This window comes from Lepisosteus platostomus, chromosome 17, assembly GCF_059453375.1.
Source record: "Lepisosteus platostomus isolate fLepPlt1 chromosome 17, fLepPlt1.hap1, whole genome shotgun sequence".
Lineage (NCBI taxonomy): Eukaryota > Metazoa > Chordata > Actinopteri > Semionotiformes > Lepisosteidae > Lepisosteus > Lepisosteus platostomus.
In genome coordinates, this window is record NC_142627.1 from 6,419,407 (window position 1) to 6,442,629 (window position 23,223).

Genomic DNA, 23,223 nt, shown 5'->3' on the forward strand with positions numbered 1-23,223 from the left:
ATTGTATATCTGCAGCAGCCTTAGAGTGCAAATATGTGCTGACAAAAACACAATGAAATTCTATAAAGCATTGTTTTAATCAGGTAATAAATAAGGAAAATGTACAATAAATAAAAATAATCCATCAGAGAAATGTCTTCCTATGAGAAAAGTGATCATCTTGTGAGAAGAGGGGCAATTAAGTCAAGTGCTAATGAACAAAAGTCAATTGTTTTTTTCCCATTATTACCCCCCCAAAAAAGCTTTCTGTAATTATATGATTTCAGGTTTGCGTGTCAAAAAATGGCACCAAAGTCCCCTTTTCCTAACTAGAGAACAGCTGCACACAGCAGCTATTAATGCCTGCCCCAGATTTCCTAGACAGGTCCCTAATTAGGAAGGTCTTAACCAGGCAGGAGCTGTTCATTAATGACTGTCGGAGATGCCCGTTATTATGGATGAATTTTGCCGGCAGAAGTGAACAACTGTGACTGCTGGAGGGAAACCCTAGAGGAACAGTAAAAAATACCAACCCATCTACAGCACTGTCAGTGACTCCCACTGATACCCTGCACATACTAATAGCATTTGTGTTAAAATGCTGAAACATTTTTAACACAGCCTCACATCAAAAGCATTAATTATGTGCCTGCACATGACACTGAATACCATTTTGCCCCCAAATGAGATGTTTAAACACAGTGTGAACACCTAAAGCAGATGTGACAGATGTCTGTGCTCCTGCACCTGAGGGTGTTTCTGAAGATGGTCCAGTTTAGAGCAACTAAGACACCTAATTAACGTTTCAATCCGATTTTTCTTCTAAGGGCTTTTATAGGCCATCATTAAGAATGTGTGACTCCTTCGAGATGCAGAAACGTCAAAAGATTTGGAGAGCCTGGAGAATAATGTCACCTTTGCCCAGATACTAATCAACATCTCCAGAGGACAAATCTTTTGCCGGTGTTCTAGATTGGCGTACTGCGGGATTGTTTCGGTAAAAGATCCTGTTTCTTTCTGTTGAAATTGCTTTCTTACAGATATTTTATCTTCCACAAGCCCAACAAGACCTGGCAGCAGGTGTTCTGGCTGACGATAAGCATTGCCATCAACAACGCCTATATACTGTACAAGATGTCAGACGCCTACCACGTGAAGCGCTACAGTAGGGCCCAGTTTGGGGAGAGACTGGTACGAGAGCTCTTGGGGTTAGAGGACTGTTCTCCCACACAGTGAAGACCTGCGTCCCAGCCCCCAGACCATTACTCACACACACACATACTCACACCCCCCCAGGTAAGCTTGGTCTCTCACACACCCACACCCACACACATACCTGCACCCACTGAGAGGGGGCCGACAGCACGGGCAAAGAGAAGGCAGTCAGTGATGGAAATCGGGAAGATGGGAGAGAGGAAGGCAGCTCTTCCCGATTCCAAACACGGAGGGGCGTTCTCTGAAACGTGTTCAGGAAAACGAGACGCAGACTGTCCTTGATGTTCAGCGCCCATCCAACTTCACCACAGTTAGGCCTCATGACCTGATTGAGCCTCAGTGAGCGAGCAGGTTGCATGGAGAACTGACATGAAATCACATTGTTCCACTTTTTTTTGTTGTTGTTGTTGTTGAATCCACACTTTGGTTATGTGTTTAAATTCGAGTTGAGAAACAAAAAGATTCTTTGGGGAACTTTCATGGAATATGTAGGGGGAAGTGGCTCACGCCTGCGTCCGTCTGTGTAAATGAGTGTACATAACCTATATCCATATTAAATGATGTCTAGTGTGTTAACAAAGCAGGCAGGCCTATCAAAGAGCCAAGACCGGAAGGGTCAGCTCACAGTAAATATATATGCAGAAACACGATTCATGGATGCACTTTTTCTAAAAATTTTCATAGCGGCCGAGGGCATTTGGAGTGTCGTGCTATCACTTCCCTATTCCGGACAGCTCATTTCTCAGAAATGTATGTACAGTAAAACGCACTCAAGTGATTGTAAAAGAAAAGAGTCAGTCAACCTTCTTTCTGACCTTTCACCGTTGGAGCCGGTCACAGGTCACTTCAACCCTCCCCCCTTTCCTCTGAGGTCTCGGGCAGATCCGATCAATCCAGATAATTAATAAGAGAAGGAAGGGGGAGGGGGGGGAGGGATGGGTCCCATTTGCTGCTGGAAACAATACATTTACAGGCTCGTTCACAGAGTAGCATGAGGGGGTGACTTCTATTTTCTTCCCCTCCTAGATCATCGGTCTGCATTTCAAAGGCTTTCTGCGGGTTCATGCCTTTTCTTTTCACGGCCCAGGAAACAAAAATCAGAATAAATGAGTCTTTACCTTAGTTGCCATTGTGCCCCCACCCCGGATATCGGTGGGTGTCATGAAGGAGTCACCTGATATAGCCGGATGCTACTGGGGAGGAGTGTGGCACCATCCCTCACCAAGCAGCAGGAAGCAAAACGGGTTAGGGAGCAGCTCCGATCTCCCCCTGCTGCTCGGGCTTGTGGGCAGATGCTTTTACAGGGCCTCTAATGCAGTCTTACGCAAAACCCAACGCATAAATCATTCAAAACAACAAAGCTTTCCCCAAGCTCGTTCTCCAGCTTCCCCAGAACTTACATTATTCTTATACGCTGCTTTCATGTTGATTGGAATGACAAGTTGGAGATGCTAGATTAAAAAAAAAAAAGATTTGGGTGACTAATCTTATCAGGCCCGAGTAAATGAGCAGTAGGGGTATGGAGCAGCAGCAGCTGATCTTTTTGCTAAGAACTAAAAACGCCTGTTGGCTCATGGCCACTGTTCTAATACAAAAAAAAAGCTTCTGGGACCCCACTGAAAGCGGGCTGTTGCGCTGCAGATTAATCTAGTAATGAATGCTGGAAGGGTTCCATCGCTCTGAAGGGCAAGAGCCTCTTGAGCTGAGCAAATGGAAGTCTGTGTGTCGGAGGTCTAATACCGTCTCAGCATCTCGCCATTGAAGGAATCACGCAGTTGTCAAAGACTTTGATCTGCTAAGCAAGTTAAAGAAACAGGATATACTGATCGAATGCTGATCAGATGAGGAGATGAAAGGGCGACCAATTTATTTAAACTGTAGTAAAAGTTAAACTCGAATACTACCCATGGAGAAAAGTATTTGGACTCTTCAGTAACAAGTGATTGCATGTGATGTTACATTCAGTGGCTGAAGATCACAGTGGCTGTGTCGTGTGATGTTTCATGCATTTTAATCGTCCGCATTGACAAGCTTGAGTGTAGCTCTCAAACTACAAAATCAAAAAATGTCTGATTGTATGATTGTATGAAGTTCCCCCTTTGGCTGTAAATGCTGTTCAGCTGTGCTGTGCCTTCAGGGACAATTTAAAACTAAATTTAATTAACCTAACCCTTTTTCGCCTTAAACATAATGGAGTACTTAATTCCATTTGGTCATCAGTAATATCATGTCAGGGAAGGTCTTTAAATAGAAAACTTTGTTCTTTATTGATTAAAAGCATTTAACTCTTCCCAAATATAAAAAAGGCATTTTTCCTTCGAAGAATTGTTTCTTCACAGTGATACTTTTTAATTCTAAAGTTTGTCTTTTAGTAGCATCTCCAAATCCAGGACCAGTGGTGGACAAATATACTGTAGGCGAAGTAGACGGTAGGCCATACATTTTTTTGATGATTTATAGCTTCACGGTCTTCAGAAGATAATGTCAGCATTCAAAAATGGAAAGATATGCTTTGCGACTATAGGCATCATCAAGAGAGTTTTGAGCTGAATCGTGTATCGTTTCCAACATTTGCTGTTCAAGATTGCTCAAGGACCTTCTTATGGTACAGTGCAGAGTACAGGGCTGTGGGGATGGATCTCGATTTGTTTGCAGATATAAACAATATCAAGAAGAAGGAGAGAAATGTCAATATGAATTGACAGGCGCAAGTGCATTGACTGCTTTGTGTAAGTCCTTGAAATTCCTAAGGAAGAAAGTGAACTCTGCAGTGTCTGCTGTGGCTGGTTTTTAGCTGTTTTTGAAGGGCTGTTTTTATTACAATCACTGTGAATTCTTGAAAGGCAGAGCGGGGTACATCTTAGTCACTGTTCATGAATATAAGAAACATGTAGAAAGTAAGTGTGTGTGTCTGTAGGCTACCGAGGTGGCATGTGATGTTTTGTGCGGTGTGTAGAAAATACAAAGAATGTATTTAATTACAAAGATATATCACTGATTTACATATAGGATATCTAAATATAGGAAGTGTGGAGAGGATGAATAGATTTCTTTAGGATAAGACACGAGATTGTATTTGAATTTGAAAGCAAAAGAAACTCTTGTCCCTGTGTGTGACTGTCACATCGTAGAAATGCTCTGAAAGACTGCAAATAGAACACGCTTGGAATTGGATCCCATGGTAACATTCAGTACAAAGCTACTCTTTTCTCTATGTTCATAAAAAACATCATTTTGTGTGTAGCCTGTTTTCAATGCTGTGGCATATTCAAAAAGCCTTTGTGTGAGAGAGAGAGAAATTAAGAAAAAATAGCTTTTTAAAACTCCTGTCCTGCTTTTAAAAATCTAGATCAAAGTAATGCAGCAAGAAAAGACTTTAATCTAATTCTAAAAATTAATAAAAAAATCTTAAATATAGCTTTGGCAGAATAGCTGAGGTTCATTATGGGTTTACAAAAAGAAGGACAGATTGTGTGTTGGAGGAAAGTTTTAAGATGATGGAATCCTTATCTTCTGAGTTTGCAGATGATCTTTGAAAGGGACTGTTTGGAGAACATTCCTCGATGTTTTACGAACAGGACCCATTTCATAGTTCATCTCTGCATAATATTCACAATTCTGTATGGAAAACACAATGAGAGTTTTAGCTTGCTTTCTCCAGGAAAATATTTCAGGGAATTGTAGGGTCCAAAGTGTATTACCTCAGTCCTGTCAAGGTAATATTTTTGTTGTTTAGCAAGTGCTATAGGACTTTGGTATAAAAAGCTTAGCTCATCAGGCCTGTTTTGTTTTAAAAATGTTCACATTACTGTATATTATACACTTTAATTACAGCCAGTGCTCAGTTCCTGATAATTAACACCAAAGCAATGTAGGGGAACTGATAAGACTGAAATCTGAAATACGTTTCAAGCTGCACTCTGATGTTAATTAGCTCCACCTAAATCTGCAGAACTCCAGTGGGTTTAATTAAAGAGATAACAGAGGATGCGGTGAATTCCCATAATGTCACCTGGTGGGCTGTTTCTTTAAAGATCCCTTTTTCAGACTTGAGGCTTGAAACGCTCAAAATTTTAATTTTGGAAAACTCAAAACGCAACGGGTAGAAAAGCAATTTGCACTTTTATGAGAGAAGAATCTTTCTTCATCTGTTCTTCATTCTCCTTGCAGAATTTGATGGTTGTTTTGCAATTTCATTAAACCAACACACTAGTAGATGCATCAAAGCATTACTATTGGAAATTAAATAGCAAAGAAAAGATACAGCCTGGGCTGAAAACCACTAAAATGTTTCTGCACACTGCTGTGCTTAAGGAAAAATCATCCAAGACTCATTTTAAGTGATTTATGTTAAACACTGTTTGGCTGTTTGGATTCACTGCTCTCCTCCCCACTGAGAGCTAGTGTGTGGGGAGTGTACTGGTGCACTATGGCTGCTGTCACATCATCCAGGTGGGGCTGCACACTGGTGGTGGTGGAGGGGAGTCCCCATTACCTGTAAAGCGCTTTGAGTGAAGTGTCTAGAAAAGCGCTATATAAGTGTTAAGCACTGGAAAAACAGCGACTTGACAGTTAGATGTTAGTTGCCCACGGTTTTAAGAGCAGTTGCAGGAGTTGTCAGACCTATAGTTAATGCTGCAGTAGAGTGTGACACCTCAAAGCACAATGAGAGGTATTCTAAAGTGAATATGACTTCTTTTTAAAACTGACCATAGCTGACACTTGGATGTACATGAATCTTCACAAAGATGTTACTAGGAACAGCGTGTTCTGTTGGAAATCCGTTTTAAAATGATAGTTTCTACAGACGTTGTGTGGTTAGCTACTGTTATATTATCCCTAGGCAGTAGAGTCATTTGTTGATTTTTGTATACTTTAATTTTTTATGTCCTTTAAACTGTTCGTAGAAGACCATTGTCTCCTGAAGCTGTTCCCCTGTTTTACAAACATGCACACTTTTTACCAGTTTAAACCTTGACCCAAGAGGGTAGAGGCAGGAGCTGCATTTAACACCTCAAGGACCTGCCTAGCACAAGCTCTGAAGCTGTATTGAATGTATCCACTACCAGGGAAAAACATATTTCAGTAGGCGCCCTACTGATGGAGTGGAGTGTGGCTTATATTCACAATTGTGCAAAATGTATAAGAACAAAAGAAGCTTTAATCCTACTGGTACTGTTCACAGGTTTCAACAGCAAGGCATTCAAATTTGATATCTTAAGTAAGTGTATAGAGAAGTGGGCTTTTAATATCCAATACTTAACTGAAAATTAAAATAAATTAAAATATTCAGATTTATTTTATCCCCCATCAAAGTAACAGTAAAGCTTTTCTTTTAGCTTGTTACTGTGTTGAAAAAACTCACATATACCTTAAGAGAGTCCAAGTGGCTAACAATGACTTCAGAGTTTAAAGAAAGGTTAATCTGATTTCTGGCACTGCTTGTTCTTTTGAGTTGAGGTCTGTTTCAGGGATGTAGGGATATCAGCAATGCAGATTCTCCTGAGCATCGGGATTGTACACTGGCTCTTTAATGCTAGCCCCTTGCTAATTAACCAGACTGTGCAAACTGGTGTAACCACTCCTGTGAGCTTGGGCTACAACAATAATGTGGGATCTGTAAAAACTAAAAATGTTTAGTAAGGCACAGATGATGAAAAAACTTTCTCCCACCTGAATGTTTCTCTGAAACTCATTTCAGATTAATTCACTAGTAGGAGTTTCAAGTCTCCTCACGCCAAAAATGTAAACTGCCTGCAGGACTGTGGCTCTTCAGGCACGAGGTAGCAGTCTCCTGCTCAAAGTCTATATTTTAGTGATAAATGTTTATTCTTGCATCTCCACCTCAGACACCTAACATCTAGTGTGTTCATGTGCCTCTGACTCAGGCTGATTGCAGTGACACCAGCGAGCTCAACAGTCTTCGTCTCCAGAAAGACTCATGTAAGAGTTGTCAGCTTCCATCTGCTTTATCTGATGCTTGTATTTAACAGAGGAACCCAAGACTCAAGATTGTGGCCTTCGGTTACAAGGGCCTGCCCCTGCTGAGGCGGTGAAGCACAGCTTTTGGGAAAGTTAGTAATGTCCTTTTGGTCAAATTGGAAATAAAATGATCTGCGACCAGAACTTCTGAAAACAATTCCACAAATATTCCAATTGAAATTGTCTTGAGTAACTAGGTTGACTTACTAATGATTTGAAATTTCCTTATTGGGTAGCAACAAAATACTTGTGCAATTCTCTTTTGTTTTAAACAAAACTGTTGCACTTATAAAGAACCTCCTGTTATGGTATTTGGATAGAGAAGGTAAATTTGGCCAAATTCTTAAAAGCTGTTTTAAAATAGCATTTATATTGTATGAAAATTAGACCATATTGCATTTATTCTAATGTCTATTCCATCAGCCATCTTCCTACAAGCACTGGGCCAAAAATTGTTGTTTTTTTCCCCATTTTCAAGCACACCTACAATTTTCTGTCATTGACTCTGGTCTGTGAGATGTAAAAATGTTTGTACACAAAAATCAATTATGAAGAAACGGTGAAATATAAAACAAAGAGAAACTGTGATGTGCTGTGAAAAAAAAATGCTCTTATGTGTGTGTGTCTGTGTCATAGTTGTCGAAGTGGATAAATGAGTGATCATGTTTCAAGGCAGAGTGTGTTTTTTACATGTGCAGCCATTCAAGATTTAATTTTAACTCATGCAAGACGCGCCACCATGAGAAGATTAATTCATGCACTGGATTCTCTTTTATGTACCATGTTTTGTTTATGTGACTTTACACAAATTTGCACACTTCTAATAAATGTTTATGGATTTTGTAAACGCTGTTGGGGTCCGAGTTCCGTCACGCGTGCCGTTAAGTGTATTCCTTTGTAATTGTGTTGAGTTAAAGCAACTTTGCACACACAGTGTTTGAAAGCCAGCTCAGCTTCATGCAGCTGAAAGATCACTGGTTTGAGCATAATGGGATGCATAATGGGATGGAACTGACCAGGTGCTACCAGGACAGTGGGCTCAGCATCAGCCTTGACTTTACCAGTTTGCCAAACACCTGCATGTCTGCAGTGTCATTACCAAAAGCTGTTTCTGAAGCCTTAACTGGCGCGAGCTCTCAGAGCTCATAGAGGAAAATGAAACATAGCTCTGACACATTCCAAGGGACATGGGCAATTTTCTTTCCTCCCTTCTGCGCTGGTACATGGGTTATACAGTAGCACTGACCTACGTTCAGGAATGCTGGAAAAAAAAAAAAACTCTCCTCTTCTTTTCATCCTGTCCTACAGCAGACTTTCCTCAACCTTAAGACCTGAGGCCTGTGGGCGTCTTTTTAATCAGCTATATAGTTTTATTGTGACGGCATTATCTCTGGCTTGCTGCCTGGCTTCACTAAATAAAAATACCCCCCCCAACCCCCCTCCTTCAAACATTTAAAAGATCACCAAATCAAATTTCAGCACTGCAGATTTCAAAAAGCTTTGACCTCCAAAGCTGATGGAGCCAGGAGATGAGTTTTTGGCTCATGCTATTTCAAGAGATAAATCCATCCTGTTCCTTCGTGTGTTAGCTACATTTTTTTCTGCCGTTACCCTCAGGATCCTTCGCTGGCAGTTCCTCTAACTCCCCAGATGATGATGAGGCAGAGCTGTCAGTTACAGATCTCCTGTGGGTGTTGAATTGAGTTGATCGCTGACAGATGGCCGGTTTCAGTGCTGAACCTTTGTGACACTGCAATGCACAAACTGCCATATGAGACACTTCACAACTGCTGGCCTGTAGATTAGGTCTGACAGCAGGAAAGATGAGATAATCAAGCATTTTGACTTCTGAAACACTCCATCAGGATGCAAAACAGCTGATTCTAGGGCATAGAGGAACGTCCACCCAGCTGTAACCCCACCTAGCAGTATTTTCCAGAACGGCACTTTGATACCATTACTATATCTGGTGAGATAAATGGAAATTGTCTTTTTTGTCACCAATACTGACAGGCTATAAGAACTGAACCCTTTCAGCTTTCAACAGAGAAGACAAGGGGGACCAGATACAGTAAACACTGCACATTTCTTCCAAATGAACAGGAAACTCAAACCAGAGGCCACATGCACAAACTACGTGGAAGTGCATTTAAAACCAAGAACAGGAAGCACTTTTTTTTTTTACCCGGGTCTGGGAGAAGCTACCCAGACAAGTTAACAAAGCCAATATCCTGACGTCTTTCACGAAACAGCTGGATGAAATCCTTGGGTCAATTGTTAACTACTAAACAGTCTAGATGGTTTGAATGCCCTCCCCTCATTTTCACAACCTGTACCTGAGATCGAGCAGCTTATGACACCTTCTGCTATATTATTGTGCCCTGCAAACAACCACAAGACAGGGCTTCTACCTCTTGATCCATTCAGCTCACAACTCTACTTGCATCTTACCTGCAGCAGGTTCTGCTCTGAGGTTGATGACAGACGTAGTGAAAGTCTAAGAAAGCTGGAATATGTGCTTGGGAAAATAAATGTCTTCACAGAAAGCAGGACTCCTCCCAGACTTGACAGTTACACACTGCTTAAACAAGGGAGGAAAAAAAAAGAAGTAAAGAGCTTAATGGAGCCAGTAATTACAGCCATTGTTTTGTTCAATCGGTGCTGCTGACATGACAGATCCCTTTTGAGATCACACACGCATCCAGGAAGCCTACAGCCGAGAGCAGAAAAACAGCGACGGCAAGTATCCAGCAAGTTCAGGATGCAAAAGCAGCACAAACGAAGAGAGAAAAGCCAAGTGTCGCAGCCGAAACAAAGGAGCCAGAATGAGATGAGATGTTCAATTAGACAGAAATATGGAAGAGCAATTTAATGCAACAAGATCTTTTGAAACGTTCCAGAAATTGCTTTTCCAGGAATGATTTTTTGAATTTCCAAAACAATATTATTTAAGTGAATTTTAACAGGGATAGTTCTTGATTGGTTCATGTGTACCATAGTACACTATTTCTTAGGAATCACAAACTAATTAACAGCAGTGAAAGAATTAAATACACAGTTTAATATCCAGTGTTATTTATATGGGATGAAGGAGGGTCTCTTAAACAAGATGTTTTAAGTGTATTGGATGATGATAATCTGTCCCAGTGATGAGGCAGATGTCTGTGCAGCTGAGACCTTGAGAGAAACTTATGTCACAGAAGCCAGTGTGAAAGACCCAGTGTGGACCAGTGCAGGATTCATCTCTCCCTTCTGCAGCACAGCTTCAGCTCCTGACCAGGGTGGGTCTTTAAAGCAGAAGAGGGGTGTGATAGGGAGGTCTCCATACTCCAAACTTGACCCTTCACTCTCGTGTGTCCAGGAACACACCTGTGGTATAATCAGGAAGTCTGCAGGACATTCTGGTTATCTGGAGTTGAATCTCAACTGACTCATTTGATTAGATGAAGGATTCAAACATACAGGTGTAACTGAGGAAAAGTGTCAATGATGGATGGCTATCCATATCCTCATCCCAATTAAAAATGAAGCAGTCATGTAGCAGATCCTCCTACTGAGGTAAGAAGGTTAATACCGGGGAAAGACGGGACTTTCCCAACCTCAGTGTAGTCCGAAACCTATGGGTCATTCGGATTCCCTTTTCACTCATGTCCTAATCCAACCCACTAATCCATTTGATTTTTTCAATTGTATAACGTTCGCATGCCCAAAGAGGTTGGGCAGCCAGCTGACCTTGGACCTCTAGAGGTTTTCTTTTCTCCTTACTAAAGAGTTTTTGGTTCCTCTCCTCCGTTGTCTTCTGGTCTTTTCCATTCTGTATTCACAACATGTATGGTCACTTGCTCTCTTAAGCGCCTTGGGGCAGCCTTGTTGTGAAAGGCGTTATAGAAAAATAAACTGATTTGAATTGAATAATCCGGCTTGACTGGAAGCCAGACCTGCGATATTTACTACTCCTGGCCCAACAGCAGTCGATAAATTGTTCCAGTTGTTAGAACCTCCCTCGCCATATCTCAGGCTTACCCCCAGACAGTACCATTTAACCCACGTTGTCTGGCCGCAAGACTTTACCACAATATTCTGCACTTAGGCGTTGTGTGCTGAGCTGTTTTATAGACAGGAATCAGCCTCAGCCGTCAGCAAGCTGATGTCTTTAATAACCTTGTAAATGATGTAAAACCTTTTCTCTCTAGAATGCTCTCCTCCAGCCTAACCCAGTGTTAACCCTCCAGATCTAGCTACTAGTGCTGTTACAGGTCCCTTGTGAAAACACTTACACATAACCCTTGAGTGCACAGAACATCAGTGAAAAGGAAATGAAGAAAGATGAAAATTTAAGACTTCCCTTTATGTATAAACAGATTTATTTAAGTTAATCTTTTTCTCGTCCAAAGTTGTTTTTTCGCCATATCTATAAAACATTGAACAATTACAAGCTCTATACAGTAGACCAACTATCATCATTTTATTTTTATAAACCAGTTGCTGTACCACATGGCTTGATTTACAGATGTTGTGTTGTACCCACTCCCCTGCCCACCCCCACTCTCAGAAAAAGTGACTTTTACATGATGATTAGTAGGACTTCAATTGATTGGGACTATCAATTACCAGAGGATTTGTAACAGATGAAGTAAGGAGGCTTACTGTCATTTCACAATGGGTTCATATATTTTTTTTTATCTTATACTACCAGGTGCATTTTTTTCTAAATTAAAGTACAAATCCATTGACATTGTAAATGAAACAGTAAATAACTTTGGCACACTGTGCTATGTAAACATTTCATCCAATTAAAAAGTATTAAAGTAGTTGTTTTTCCATTCTTCCCCGCCCCCATCCCACTTTCCTTAAAATGAACTAAAGAATTGTTTTAGAACTATCTTACAAAAAAGGCTCGATTCAACCACTTCTAGATTCTCAAAGGACATCTGATGAGTCTTGCTCTCCGTTCTGCTATGAAGCACCATGTGCTGTCACAGTTATGACAAGGGTTACATATGAATGACTTTTTCCTCCATGCTCTGCAAGTGCATTTCTCTTTGACACGCTGGCTGGTGTTAAAGATGTTCACTCTTCAGACAAGAAGGCCGTTCTCAATCAACTCCAGACCTACAGGCACCCCTTTTTGTGCAATGTGCAGCTACAGTTTCTCACATGCAAAATGGCCACATTTCCTGCTAATCTCTGGAGTCAAGAAGACTAAATCTGCTGCAACGGTTTGACGGCTTTTAGATGTTATTAAGTACATGTGCGCAGCCTGTAGGCATAAGAGCCACATCAGGGTATCTTATTGCTTTTTTCAGTCTTTGTATGTGCAGGACTGACTTAAGAGATGGTAGCCCCTTCTTTGCCTTCCTTTCATAGTCTTTGGAATACTTTGCTGACGCACATGAAGCACATTTCACATGTGATGGGCATCTCGAAAGGCAATTACCTCTGTTTTTAAGAAATCAGAAAAAAATAAAAATCATAATAACTGGGACTTAAAATGGTCAATCATAACACAAAAGAACGTGCAGTGAAATAACCATCCCTTGACTGCTTGGTACAGTTTCCTTACAGCCTTTTCCTGCCAGCTTCCCCGGACCATGACCAGGTAAGTTCAACTCTGAAGAGAACTGATGTGGTGCAAGGATTTAACTTTGAAAGACAAACATGGCCGAATTTGAGTTTCTCAAACCTGCGCGTTGCTGGAAAACCAACTGAAACAGAGACCAGCCCAGCTGAACGCACGCCTGTGTCACATCTCCTTTTTCCTACGTGCTGACCCAGCCTCCTTCCTGCCCTATAAAGCTCAGCCCACAACCTTGGGCGCAGGTGACAAACTAAAGGTGCATCTTAGAGGGAAACAAGGAACGGACCGAGAAGGTGGGGCTCTTTACATACACCAAAACCAGAAATACAGCTAGAATATTTTACAGAAGGTGAAACTCAATTTGGTTGGCTTTGATCGTTCTTCTTAGCGTTATTACTGTTTCTTCAATGTCGCTGAAAGAAAACACACAGAGCATGACAGACCTTTCTTCGCTCTTTTGAGGTTTACAAAAATAAAAGAGCGCCTATCTATTGTTTTTTTCCAGATTACCACACAGGGCAAAGGGGGTAAGTTAAATACTGAAGAACAGTAGCATCCAGTGCTACAGTCCACACAGGTCCAGCAGCAACAAATCACCTGTTTCAATAACTCTGCTCCCAGTTTGTGTTGGAGGCCTCTTCAGCGTATCGTTTTTTTCCGTATCGAAAACCTTGATTCCTACAGTATGATTCAGACTCTCAAATAGAAATAGAAATATTTCGGATATTACATCATAGAAAATAGAACAGGTATTTCTCCAGCAGTTTGGAAAAAAAAAACACCCGACTCGGGCACCAGTTTCTTCTGCCGAAAGGAGGTGCTGGGAGTCAGGATCTGCTTCCCCTCAGCAGTTCAAAAACGTAGTCTTGACCGACTGCTTCGCCACTTTTCCAAAGAGGCACAGCCTGATAAGGTAAGGGACTCTATAACGTCTTTACATTCTACAGGATGAGGAATTAAAAATGAAATCAAAATTAATATCCACTGGGAATGCAGAGATATTCAGCGAAATGCAGGGAAAACCCTTCCAATTCCACTGGCGTCAAAAAAAGGGTTTAGTTCCAACGCTGGGCCAGGATGAAACACTGAGGTATATAGTGAGATGGAGATCATCTCTTTCTCTCTGTCCTTATTATTCTTCTTTCAGCTCAATTTCCTTGCGTCTCTCTCTTTAGTATGTGCTGGATTTGAGAGGATTTTCTTGCTCCGCGGCCTCTTTACTGCTGCAGGTTCAACGTGAACTTCCACTGCTGTGTGAGGGATGGACTGCACACCTCCACGGTCAGCCCCCCACTCCGGGCACTGCGGCTGTCCAGACACAGGTTACTGCCCACGTGCCTCAGCTTGGAGTTGTTTTCAATCTGCTCCCATTTCTGAAAGAAAACCACAGCGCCAGCGTTAATCGCCACACGCCACACCTCCTCCTCCCATGATGCACTGCTCTGTAGGAGCTGCACCAGGGAGAGAGATTTCTCTATAAGCCTGCTTGCTGGAGAACAGAATAACACAGCTTACATTTCCTAACTGGAAAGTTGCAGTTGAAACTAAAATACAGCTACAGTCATTTTTTAATGCATGTTTATGAACCCCTCCCCCACAGCATTTCTTTGCAAGTTCTGTCTCCGGGACAGTATCACACAGAGTCTTAAGGGCTCCTCAGCTTCACTCTGGCAGGCGAATCAGTTTTATTTTAGCATGGAGACAACATTTCAGCCAAAGGGTTGGCTGAACAGGTTTGTGGTTTGTGGAAGCTGAGAGCAGATACCTGTCTCAGTGGAAACTACATGGAAGGGCATTGGAAACCAAGACCAGGAGGCACTTGCTTTTCCGGGTAGTGGAACACACTACCTGGACATGCTGCTGAAGCCAGTTCTCTGGTTTCTTCCAAGAAACAACTGGGCAACTATTCTTATGTTCATACATGAAAAGTGTAGCTAGCAATGTATGAGCAACCTTCAGTGTGCGCTTCAAACTCAAATCTTGCTCTGAGTCTTGTTCAGTCCCATGCTCTTATGGTTGAATTGTCAACTGAACGAGAAACCCCCTCACCCCCAGATTACCCCAGATCTTTTCTACTGAACGCGAAACCCCATCACCCCCACGTTACTTCAGAATGTTTCTACTGAACAAGAAACCCATCGCCCCCACGTTACTTCAGATCGTTTCTACTGAACAAGAAACCCCATCACCCCCATGTTACCTCAGAATTTTTCTACTGAATGTGAAACCTCATCACCCCCACGTTACCTCAGAACTTCTCTACTGAACGAGAAACCCCATCACCCCCACGTTACCTCAGAACTTTTCTACTGAACGAGAAACCCCATCACCCCCATGTTACTTCAGAATGTTTCTACCGAATGAAAATCCCCATCACCTCCATGTTACCTCAGAACTGTGTGCCCTTTAAGCTCACCTGCCTGCTGTCGTTCTCTCGGCACCCCTGCAGCTTGATTTGCGATCCTGCAGCCCGGTCAACCACCGTCAGGCACAGATCCATGTGCTTGACAGATTTATCCTTTGTCAGGGCCCATTCCTGGAGGGAACACAGCAGAGAAAAGCATGATTCCGCTACACACTCCGCCTTGAAAGTCCCCTGGAAAATAAAGGAGGGACTCGACAGGACTGAGGTGCTGTCCCTGGCGATGGGACATGCATGGCTATTGTAGTAAACTTCGAAACTGCCCTCATCAATGAACATCAGCTTATCAGATGGATCAGTGACAGCAGACATAAATGACGACAAGTGATCTAAAAAGAACTAACTAGTTTCACCAGTACACACAAGGAATGCTTCTAAATATAAGGTCTTAAGTTTATATATGAACTAAATATTTCATCAGTTACCTGAACTATTTGCTTAAGTAACCATTGTATACTTTGTACAATTACAAATATTAATTTATTCAGTGGATTTATTTAATATAACTTAGTTACCCCTCCAAAAATTGCTTCTTTTATTTTGCTTTTATCCAAAGCAAATGTCTATTTGCACCCATTTATACAGTTGGAAATTTTACTGGAGAAATTCGGATGAAGTACCTTTCTCAAGGGTGAAACAGCAGTGTCCCACCAGACATTACAATTTAAATGATGATTTATCTTTATTGAAAAGACCACAACCTTGTGAGTCATAGTCAAGTGTTTTTATGAGAATGACACACATTAAAATGATTTACTACAGTTACTCAGCTCGCAGTGTGGCCCTTTCAAAAGCCACCCTCTTTTAGAAGACCTCATCCAAATTTCCATACATTGATTTTATTCATTTATTGGGCGAGTTTTTACTATATTTCAGTAGAAAACACATCCACTTTGCTACTGCTGCACATCTCTATGTCTGAAGGGTTGATCTGAAGGTCAAATGCAAGAAGAACGTGTGAAATAAAACTACAGAAGCTACTCCAGGTTGTAAAAACTCTGCACTGCACCTGGTTGCCTCCAGCATTGTGGCACTCGTACACTCCAACAACACCGTCTGCAAAATGCCCCAGGGTGTCCAAACAGTTGCTGCCCTGCTGTAGGGCTCCAAACGCAATGTCCTGGTGGTCTGGTACCCTGGTAAACGCATCACACAGGCAGTCAGAAAGGCTCATTTCAGTAAAACCCTCGTGAGTGCCCTGGAGCACAGTAACACATTCAAAGAGGCTGCAGTGCCCCCACAGGCACTGTGGAGACAGGCCAGGGCCAGCAGATGGCACTAGTGTGCTGAGAAGCAGATAGAAGACGACATTCCCTTAATTCCAGGATTTACAGCGAAGGGGAGAACAGCCAAAAGACGGCACATCTTGGAGGTTTAAAGCAGACAGGAGAGATGGCTAATTGATTTGTACAATGTTTCCGGCTGCAATTGCCTCTATTTTTGGCTTTGTTGAGCTTTTGCCGAGAGTGTGCTTATGCTCTCCGTTACAGCATAGTTGGGCAATACATCCCAAAGCAGTAAATACTGTATTGAGAAAATCTGCAGCACCTGAGGTCACAAGTCTGTGATTTGCCATTCTCTGTCAGAATGGACAGTGAATGGTCTCTTAGCAAGGCTGAGCCTGAGGGAGCGAGTCCATCTCATCCAGCTCTCCCTCTCTGCCATGCATGAGAAATCAATTAAAACAAACACCAGTGGCTTAAAAAACAGGGTTTCTCCTTCTGCTATCTACACACTGTCAGGCTGATGCTTATAAAATGAGATGTTGACCTGTGTGGTAGAGTGTAAAACCATGTGCAAACCGACTCTGTGACTTGGCTCACTCACCTCAGCTCAGGATACACATTCTCCAGGTACCACTTGAAAGGTTTGCAGGCGAGCCTCTTTTTCATTTCCATTCGGCTCTGAATGCTGGGGGGAAGGCACAAGTCGCAGCGAGAGGAAAGAAAAAAAGATGGGATTTTATTTCCTTCTTTGCGCAGTCCAGTTTCGACGAGTTAACAGCAACACAAATCTCCTGGCACACCACTGAAGAAAAGAAACTAAATAGGAGCTGAAACTGGGACTTAGTAAGAGCCAACATCAGAAAGCAACTCCACCATACCTCTTTCACTGCCTTTACAGTCCTGCTTCAGCAATGACCAGGAAGATATTACATATAATTAATTACAATTTATAAATGAGTAATAACACATTGATTTTATCTTTCCTTTTATTTTATTAGTTGAATGAACTTAAATATAGGCAGTCTGTGTCCAAAACAAGGACTATTTTATGAAGCATTTTTTATGGTCTTATTTGATAGCGACGCCTCCATTAAGTTAACTGAACACTTGTTCATGTTAGCTGGTTTCGATTAATACATTCTCATGACCAAAGCAGTGGAGTTGTTGAGCTGAGCAACTACAGTGATGGAAGAGAGTATCTGGATCTAGTTTAGATATGCAAAGGATAGTCAAAACTTCAGGCAGTACCGTTAGGACATTTCAGCACTGCAGGCAACCCACAGTAAACCACAAGAATGCTAGGGGCACGAGTGGAGTTTTGTGGGCTGGGTTATCAATGTTCACTAGCTTCACACAGAAAAGGCAGTAATATTGAGCTTTGGCACAAAAATTCCGGGCAGGCTTTTGCTCAGAGGGGAAGACATGGGCAATAACAGATACTGAGCCTACGGAGAGGAGATTTGAAACGGCTCCTTCTCAGGTGCACCAAACCAAGCAGGCATAAGCTCCCATGAAATCCCGTTTTCCATTTGGGATTCAGTTGGGAATGGGATGCACGTTTGCATTAGAAACTGACTCCCACAGCTGAAGTAGGCCCCACAGCCAAAACGTTGCGTTTCTTTTGTTCTCTTTTCAGCGGGGAAGACACCTTTGCTTGTTCCTTTGCAGCCTACGCATGCTGACACGGCTCCCTACTCCAGCTGTTCAATCCAGCGTCAACCAGGAAGAACAAGTCCTGCTAACTTTGGTCCACTCTGTTATCCACAGCGTTGGGGCGCGACTCCCGGAATCACTTACTTGCCATATGGGACGTTCCGAGCAGAAGGCACAGCAGCATAGTAGAAATTCTTAAATTCGTCCATCCACACCTCTGCAGCCCTTCGAGTGTTCCTTAAAAAAAAAAAACGGGAATAATCTATTTTACCAGCCTCGAAGGGATCAGTTTGTGGGAGGGTACTGTGAGATTGTTTGTGACTCGAGCGAAAGTCTGCTGCCACTTTAAAGATTTTTAGGAGTGGTCCCATCACGTCCGTTCCCCAGTAAGAGAATCCATGTTCTCCAAGAACCAGAAAGGGACTGTACCTCACTCCCTGGGGTGCACTTTGCTCTTCGACACACAAAATAAGCTCCCAATTCCAATCTCACACTGTCTAATGCTAAAAAAGGGGCATCGAGGAACACAACATGATTTAAGCCCCAAGTCCTAAATTGCAAACATGAACAGGAATAAGATAAGAAAGGTAAGATAAGATCACTTTATTAGCTCTATACAATTTCTTGCAATAGGAATTCGTCTTTTTGCATACCCCAGCTTGCTCTCCATGAGACACACAGACTGGGAGAGACGCTTGGGGTCAGAACGCAGGATCAGTCATTTGCACAGCGCCCCTGGAGCAGTTGGGCCTTGCTCAGGGGCCCAACGGAGTAGGATTCCTCTGCCGGCCGTGGGATTTGAACCGGCAACCTTCCAGCCACAGGCATCTGACATTCCAGTCAGGCCATACATAATGCAAATAAGCAAGCTACTGATCTGCACACACCTGTGCCTGTACTATCGTGTTTTGGGTGTTTTGCTGCATTTGTAAGATCTCGACATCAAGACCACTTATTTTGCCGCCTCAGGGAGGTGTAGCAATTGACTTGCAAACTGTACAGCTGGATATATTTTAATAACCATGTTTTTCAAAAAGAAGTAATTAGGTGTTCGGAATTATACAACTTCTCCAGACTGACTGGGAATTCCTGTCCCTGCAGCACATCAAAACCTGTTTATAAAGTGCACCTGGCTGTTCCAGTGGACCCTGTATATACAGTATTGCTGCAAGTTATACACCACAGACACAATGAGCCACAGAAGCACAGGGTAAGAGGTGAATTAAAAAAAAACATCCCAAATTGTAAGACCACTCCATAAAAACCTCAGCAAGTAAAGAGACTTTGGAACCAGATTCTGCCAACTCAAATTTCAGTTAGTATTGGTGTATCTGTTCAGGCTATATTTCTTTTTAACCTTTTTTGCCTTGGAAAAGAGTGATTGCAAATCAGTAGCTCATGGCCTGTTCTTTTGAGGGGAAGATCTGTTTAGTTTCATTTGATCCTCAGATAGTTGCTGGACAACGAGTTACTCAGTTATATGTTAGAGCCGTGGAAAAATATCAGCATGGACATCCATCATTTTAACTGGTGGAATTATATTGCTTCTGTTTCGGGGGCTAAAATGTAACTACTGCTTAAAATCTTATCTTGAAATCTACCACACTAGCGCACTGTATTCAGTTTGGAGAAGCTGTATTTCAGAGAAGCATCCGAGGTTCACAGTCAATACTGGTTTCTTTTGCAACGCTGACTACCGTAATTGTGGTTTAAAACGACACTTCTTTGAAAACAAAATCAAGATTCACACAAGAATAAAATAAACTTTTATAATACGTCTTCTAGTACTATGAAATACTTGGAAAATGTTGCCCTATCTGATGATTTCAGACCCTTGTTGCAACAGGGGTGCGCACTGGGCTTTCAAGGGGACCAGTGGGAAATTCCGGCAGTACTATCAGGATATTTCAGGACTTCAGGGGACCCAGACTAAACCACGTGAATACTAGGGATCTGAGTGGAGTTTGTCGGCTGGTTTGACAATGTCCACTTGCTTCACACGGCAAATATGCTTATACTGATGGATGTGGATGTTTGCCTGTCATGCCTTCCAGTAGGGGCAGTAACATCCTGTTGCTGGTTCAGTAACATTAGTTTTTTACGGGACGGGGCTGTTAGCCTTGTGCCCAACCTCCAACATGGAGGACCTGGCGCCCGACGTGGGACACAAACCCACTACCTTGAGAACAGAGTCTCATGCTCTACCGACAGAGCTAGCCCGACAGTTATACTGAGCTTCGGCTCAGAATTTCCAGGCGAGCTTTTCTCCGAGGGGGAGACCCCACTGGCAACAGATACTGTGCCTACAGAGGGCACATCTGAACCAGGGACAAGAGGTTGGTACTTATGGACTCAAAGGAAGGGGCACAGTTTCACTCCTGGGGAACCGTGGGAGGAGCAGGTGGCAAGTCTGCAGGAGACTTCTCCACAGAAACAAGGGTTTTTTTCCGCAACTCGCAGTTTCACAAACACTCCCCCGCAAAACGAGGGATGTACAGACCTTGAACCACAAGGCAGACAGGAAGCGCTATCCCAGAAACAGACCTTCAGAACTAACCAGCCTGAATAAAAGCAAGAATACTGGCACCTCTAGCATGCAGCTAACAGACTGGGAAAATCTGGCAAAATACAGTCGCATTAAAACAAACAGCCACAAAAAAACTCCAGGTAAGGGCTGATTGTATGCCAATGTCAAAAACTGTAATCACCTTTAAACTTCTTAATCTCCGCAGTAATCTCCAATTCTAATCTCTTCTTTACATTTAATCTCTGCAGAGATACAGAAATCCTATCGCTGTGTCACTGGTAAGCGGGGAGGTATACATTACAACGCTTTGAGAAACATTCATTCACTCTACTTACGACTGGACGACCAATTCTAAGTTCATAAATGCTGACCTGGCAAACACCGTGCCACTGCCCCCAGGGAAGGTATAAGGGTGCTGTTTGCGAAAGACATGTCCCACTCGGCTGCACGGAATGATTTCCAGACTGCCCCCACACTGCCACACTCGGAAGGAGATCTCTGTAATGACACAGGCACCAAACGGCATGGTACCAGCAACAGGAAGACCACAGCTGTATTAGGGAATTTCACTTTAAAAGGACATCAGTGTTTTTTATCAATCACAACTGACAACCTACTGAAGCCCAGCACGTGTGAGGCTGGTGAATACCTGGATGGGAGACTCTCGAGAAAAACTAAGGCTGCTGCTGGAAGAGGTGTTAGTGGGGCCAGTAGGGGGCGCTCACCCTGCAGTCTGCGTGGATCCTAATGCCCTAGTATAGTGACAGGGACACTATACTGTAGAAAGGCGTCGTCCTTCAGATGAGAAGTAACACTGAGGTCCTGACTTTCTATGGTCATTAAAACTCCCAGAGCGTTTCTCGAAAAGAGTAGGGGTGTAACCCCAGCGTCCTGGCCAAATTTCCCATTAGCCTTTACCAATCATGACCTCCTAATAACCCACATCTATGAACTGGCTTCATTACTCTATTCTTCTTCCCACTGAGAGCTGGTGTGCAGGGAGTGTACTGGCGCACAGTGGCTGCCGTCGCATCATCCAGGTGGGGCTGCACACTGGTGGTGGTGAAGGGGAGTCCCCATTACCTGTAAAGCGCTTTGAGTGGAGAGTCCAGAAGGCCTCAAGTGTTTAAGTATTAATCTCAATAAGTAGAAGAACGACGCTTTTGGTTGTGAGATAAAATATTTTTTCCCCCCACTGTGGATCTTCTAACCTAAATTTTCGCCACCCCAGACGTCCATCATCATGTCGTATTTTCCCAGCTCCTCGAAGTAGTCTTTATCCATGACGAAGAGGCCTCCGGCGATCATGGGTGTTCTAAAAAAAAGTGGAAAAAAAAACACATCAGTTGTCTCAATGTGTCACCAAGTCTTCTGAGGAACTAAATGGGACAAGAAAAACTGGCGTGATTAAGGAGGTGGTATAAAGAACAGCAGGATAAAGAGGGTCAACAATGATTAAACAGCCACCACAGAATGCAATCTTCCTATAACAAGGCCGGCACTGTGTAAATGACATCTATATTTTCTGGAAGACAGGGCACCAGTCCACACAGCCTGTATGAAACACGGGGACAGCCATGCCTTGGGTAGACCACTTCCTTATAAAGCCTCTGGGACTGGCTTCAGCCACAAATCCCACATAAGATCAAGCCCTTGACTTGCACTAAGGAAAGGGCAAAATAGTCCAGATGTATCCCCGATTCATATTTTACTACCGTCACACAGAGTACTACAGCAGAAAGATTTTCTTTCTAACTCTCGCCATTTTCTTGTTTAATTAACCCCTGGCATTAAGGAGTCTTCAGTAGTGTTAGAGAAAGAGAGAAACTAATACATCCTTGCAATATTCTAGTTAGAAAATTAAGTCTAGGCTGCCATCTACAGGCAAAAAGCAATTTTCAGCTTAAGACTTGATTGTTGTTTTTAAATAATAAGAACACAGAGAGATCTGCAACAATTGCCCCTGTATTGCATTACTGGAGCTCTGTAATTTAGGTTATAGATGCAAGGTGTCAACCCAGATCATTATCTGCAGCAGGCTGTAATCAGGATTGGCTGTCCAGGTGTGCAGGAGTCCCAACTCCGCCCCTGACTCAAACCCAGTCCAAAGCTGAACTCCCAAGGCCAAGTTCTGCTGTATGACTCTGTGGCACTGCCCCTCTACTTCCTGTTACATGTGGTGGAAAACAGCATCTTTGGAAATTGTATCACTGCGAGGCATGAGACTGCTTACAGGAGGGTCTCTTCCTGTTTGTGGGCTTTAAAAGGGAATGCAAAGGCAGAGGCTGAAGGAGAACGTCGGAAATACTGTCCCTTATTCCTTTGGAAACGTGTTACGTTACTAATAGACGTATGACAAGACAGAAATGATCACAACACAGATGAGCTCCGAGTCTGAAAGACCCGCAGATAAAACTGAAGACAAACACAGACGGCAAACGGAGATGTTACTTGATGGGAGCGATGGGGTTCCCCTGGCGAGCTCTCCGCTGCTCCAGCGTCATGTAATCCCACTTGAACACCAGGTTCCAGTCAAACCCTGCGGGCCGAAATAAGGCAATGCGATTGGCCAACTGTGAGGAGCACTCAACATACAAGAGTACTTTCCAGCCCCACCCTCCCAAACCTTCCGTGTGTCCGA

The 23,223-nt window shown here is 42.8% G+C and overlaps 2 protein-coding genes across 4 annotated transcripts in view; one reads left to right on the forward strand and one right to left on the reverse strand.

The window, feature by feature from the left end:
- Window positions 1-8,023, forward strand: part of pgbd5 (piggyBac transposable element derived 5) — a 38,638-nt gene extending 30,615 nt beyond the window's left edge. Inside the window, exon 7 of one of the 2 annotated variants that reach the window (XM_088610230.1) lies at window positions 1,039-1,220. In XM_088610230.1, the coding sequence (XP_088466356.1) occupies window positions 1,039-1,072 (34 nt within the window). In that variant the 3' untranslated portion in view covers window positions 1,073-1,220. Of the gene's footprint in view, window positions 1-1,019 lie in introns of both variants that reach the window. The other variant, XM_088610229.1, reaches the window with a different exon arrangement.
- Window positions 8,024-11,522: 3,499 nt separating this feature from the next.
- The window catches only part of galnt2 (UDP-N-acetyl-alpha-D-galactosamine:polypeptide N-acetylgalactosaminyltransferase 2), a 78,881-nt gene continuing 67,180 nt past the window's right edge, over window positions 11,523-23,223 (reverse strand). For both annotated transcript variants that reach the window (XM_088610228.1, XM_088610227.1), the window contains exons 9-16: window positions 23,034-23,121; window positions 21,794-21,897; window positions 20,954-21,080; window positions 18,200-18,292; window positions 17,004-17,087; window positions 16,186-16,312; window positions 15,171-15,290; window positions 11,523-14,127 (exon numbers count right to left, since the gene is read on the reverse strand). In XM_088610228.1, the coding sequence (XP_088466354.1) occupies window positions 13,972-14,127; window positions 15,171-15,290; window positions 16,186-16,312; window positions 17,004-17,087; window positions 18,200-18,292; window positions 20,954-21,080; window positions 21,794-21,897; window positions 23,034-23,121 (899 nt within the window). In that variant the 3' untranslated portion in view covers window positions 11,523-13,971. The remainder of the gene's footprint in view (window positions 14,128-15,170; window positions 15,291-16,185; window positions 16,313-17,003; window positions 17,088-18,199; window positions 18,293-20,953; window positions 21,081-21,793; window positions 21,898-23,033; window positions 23,122-23,223) is intronic.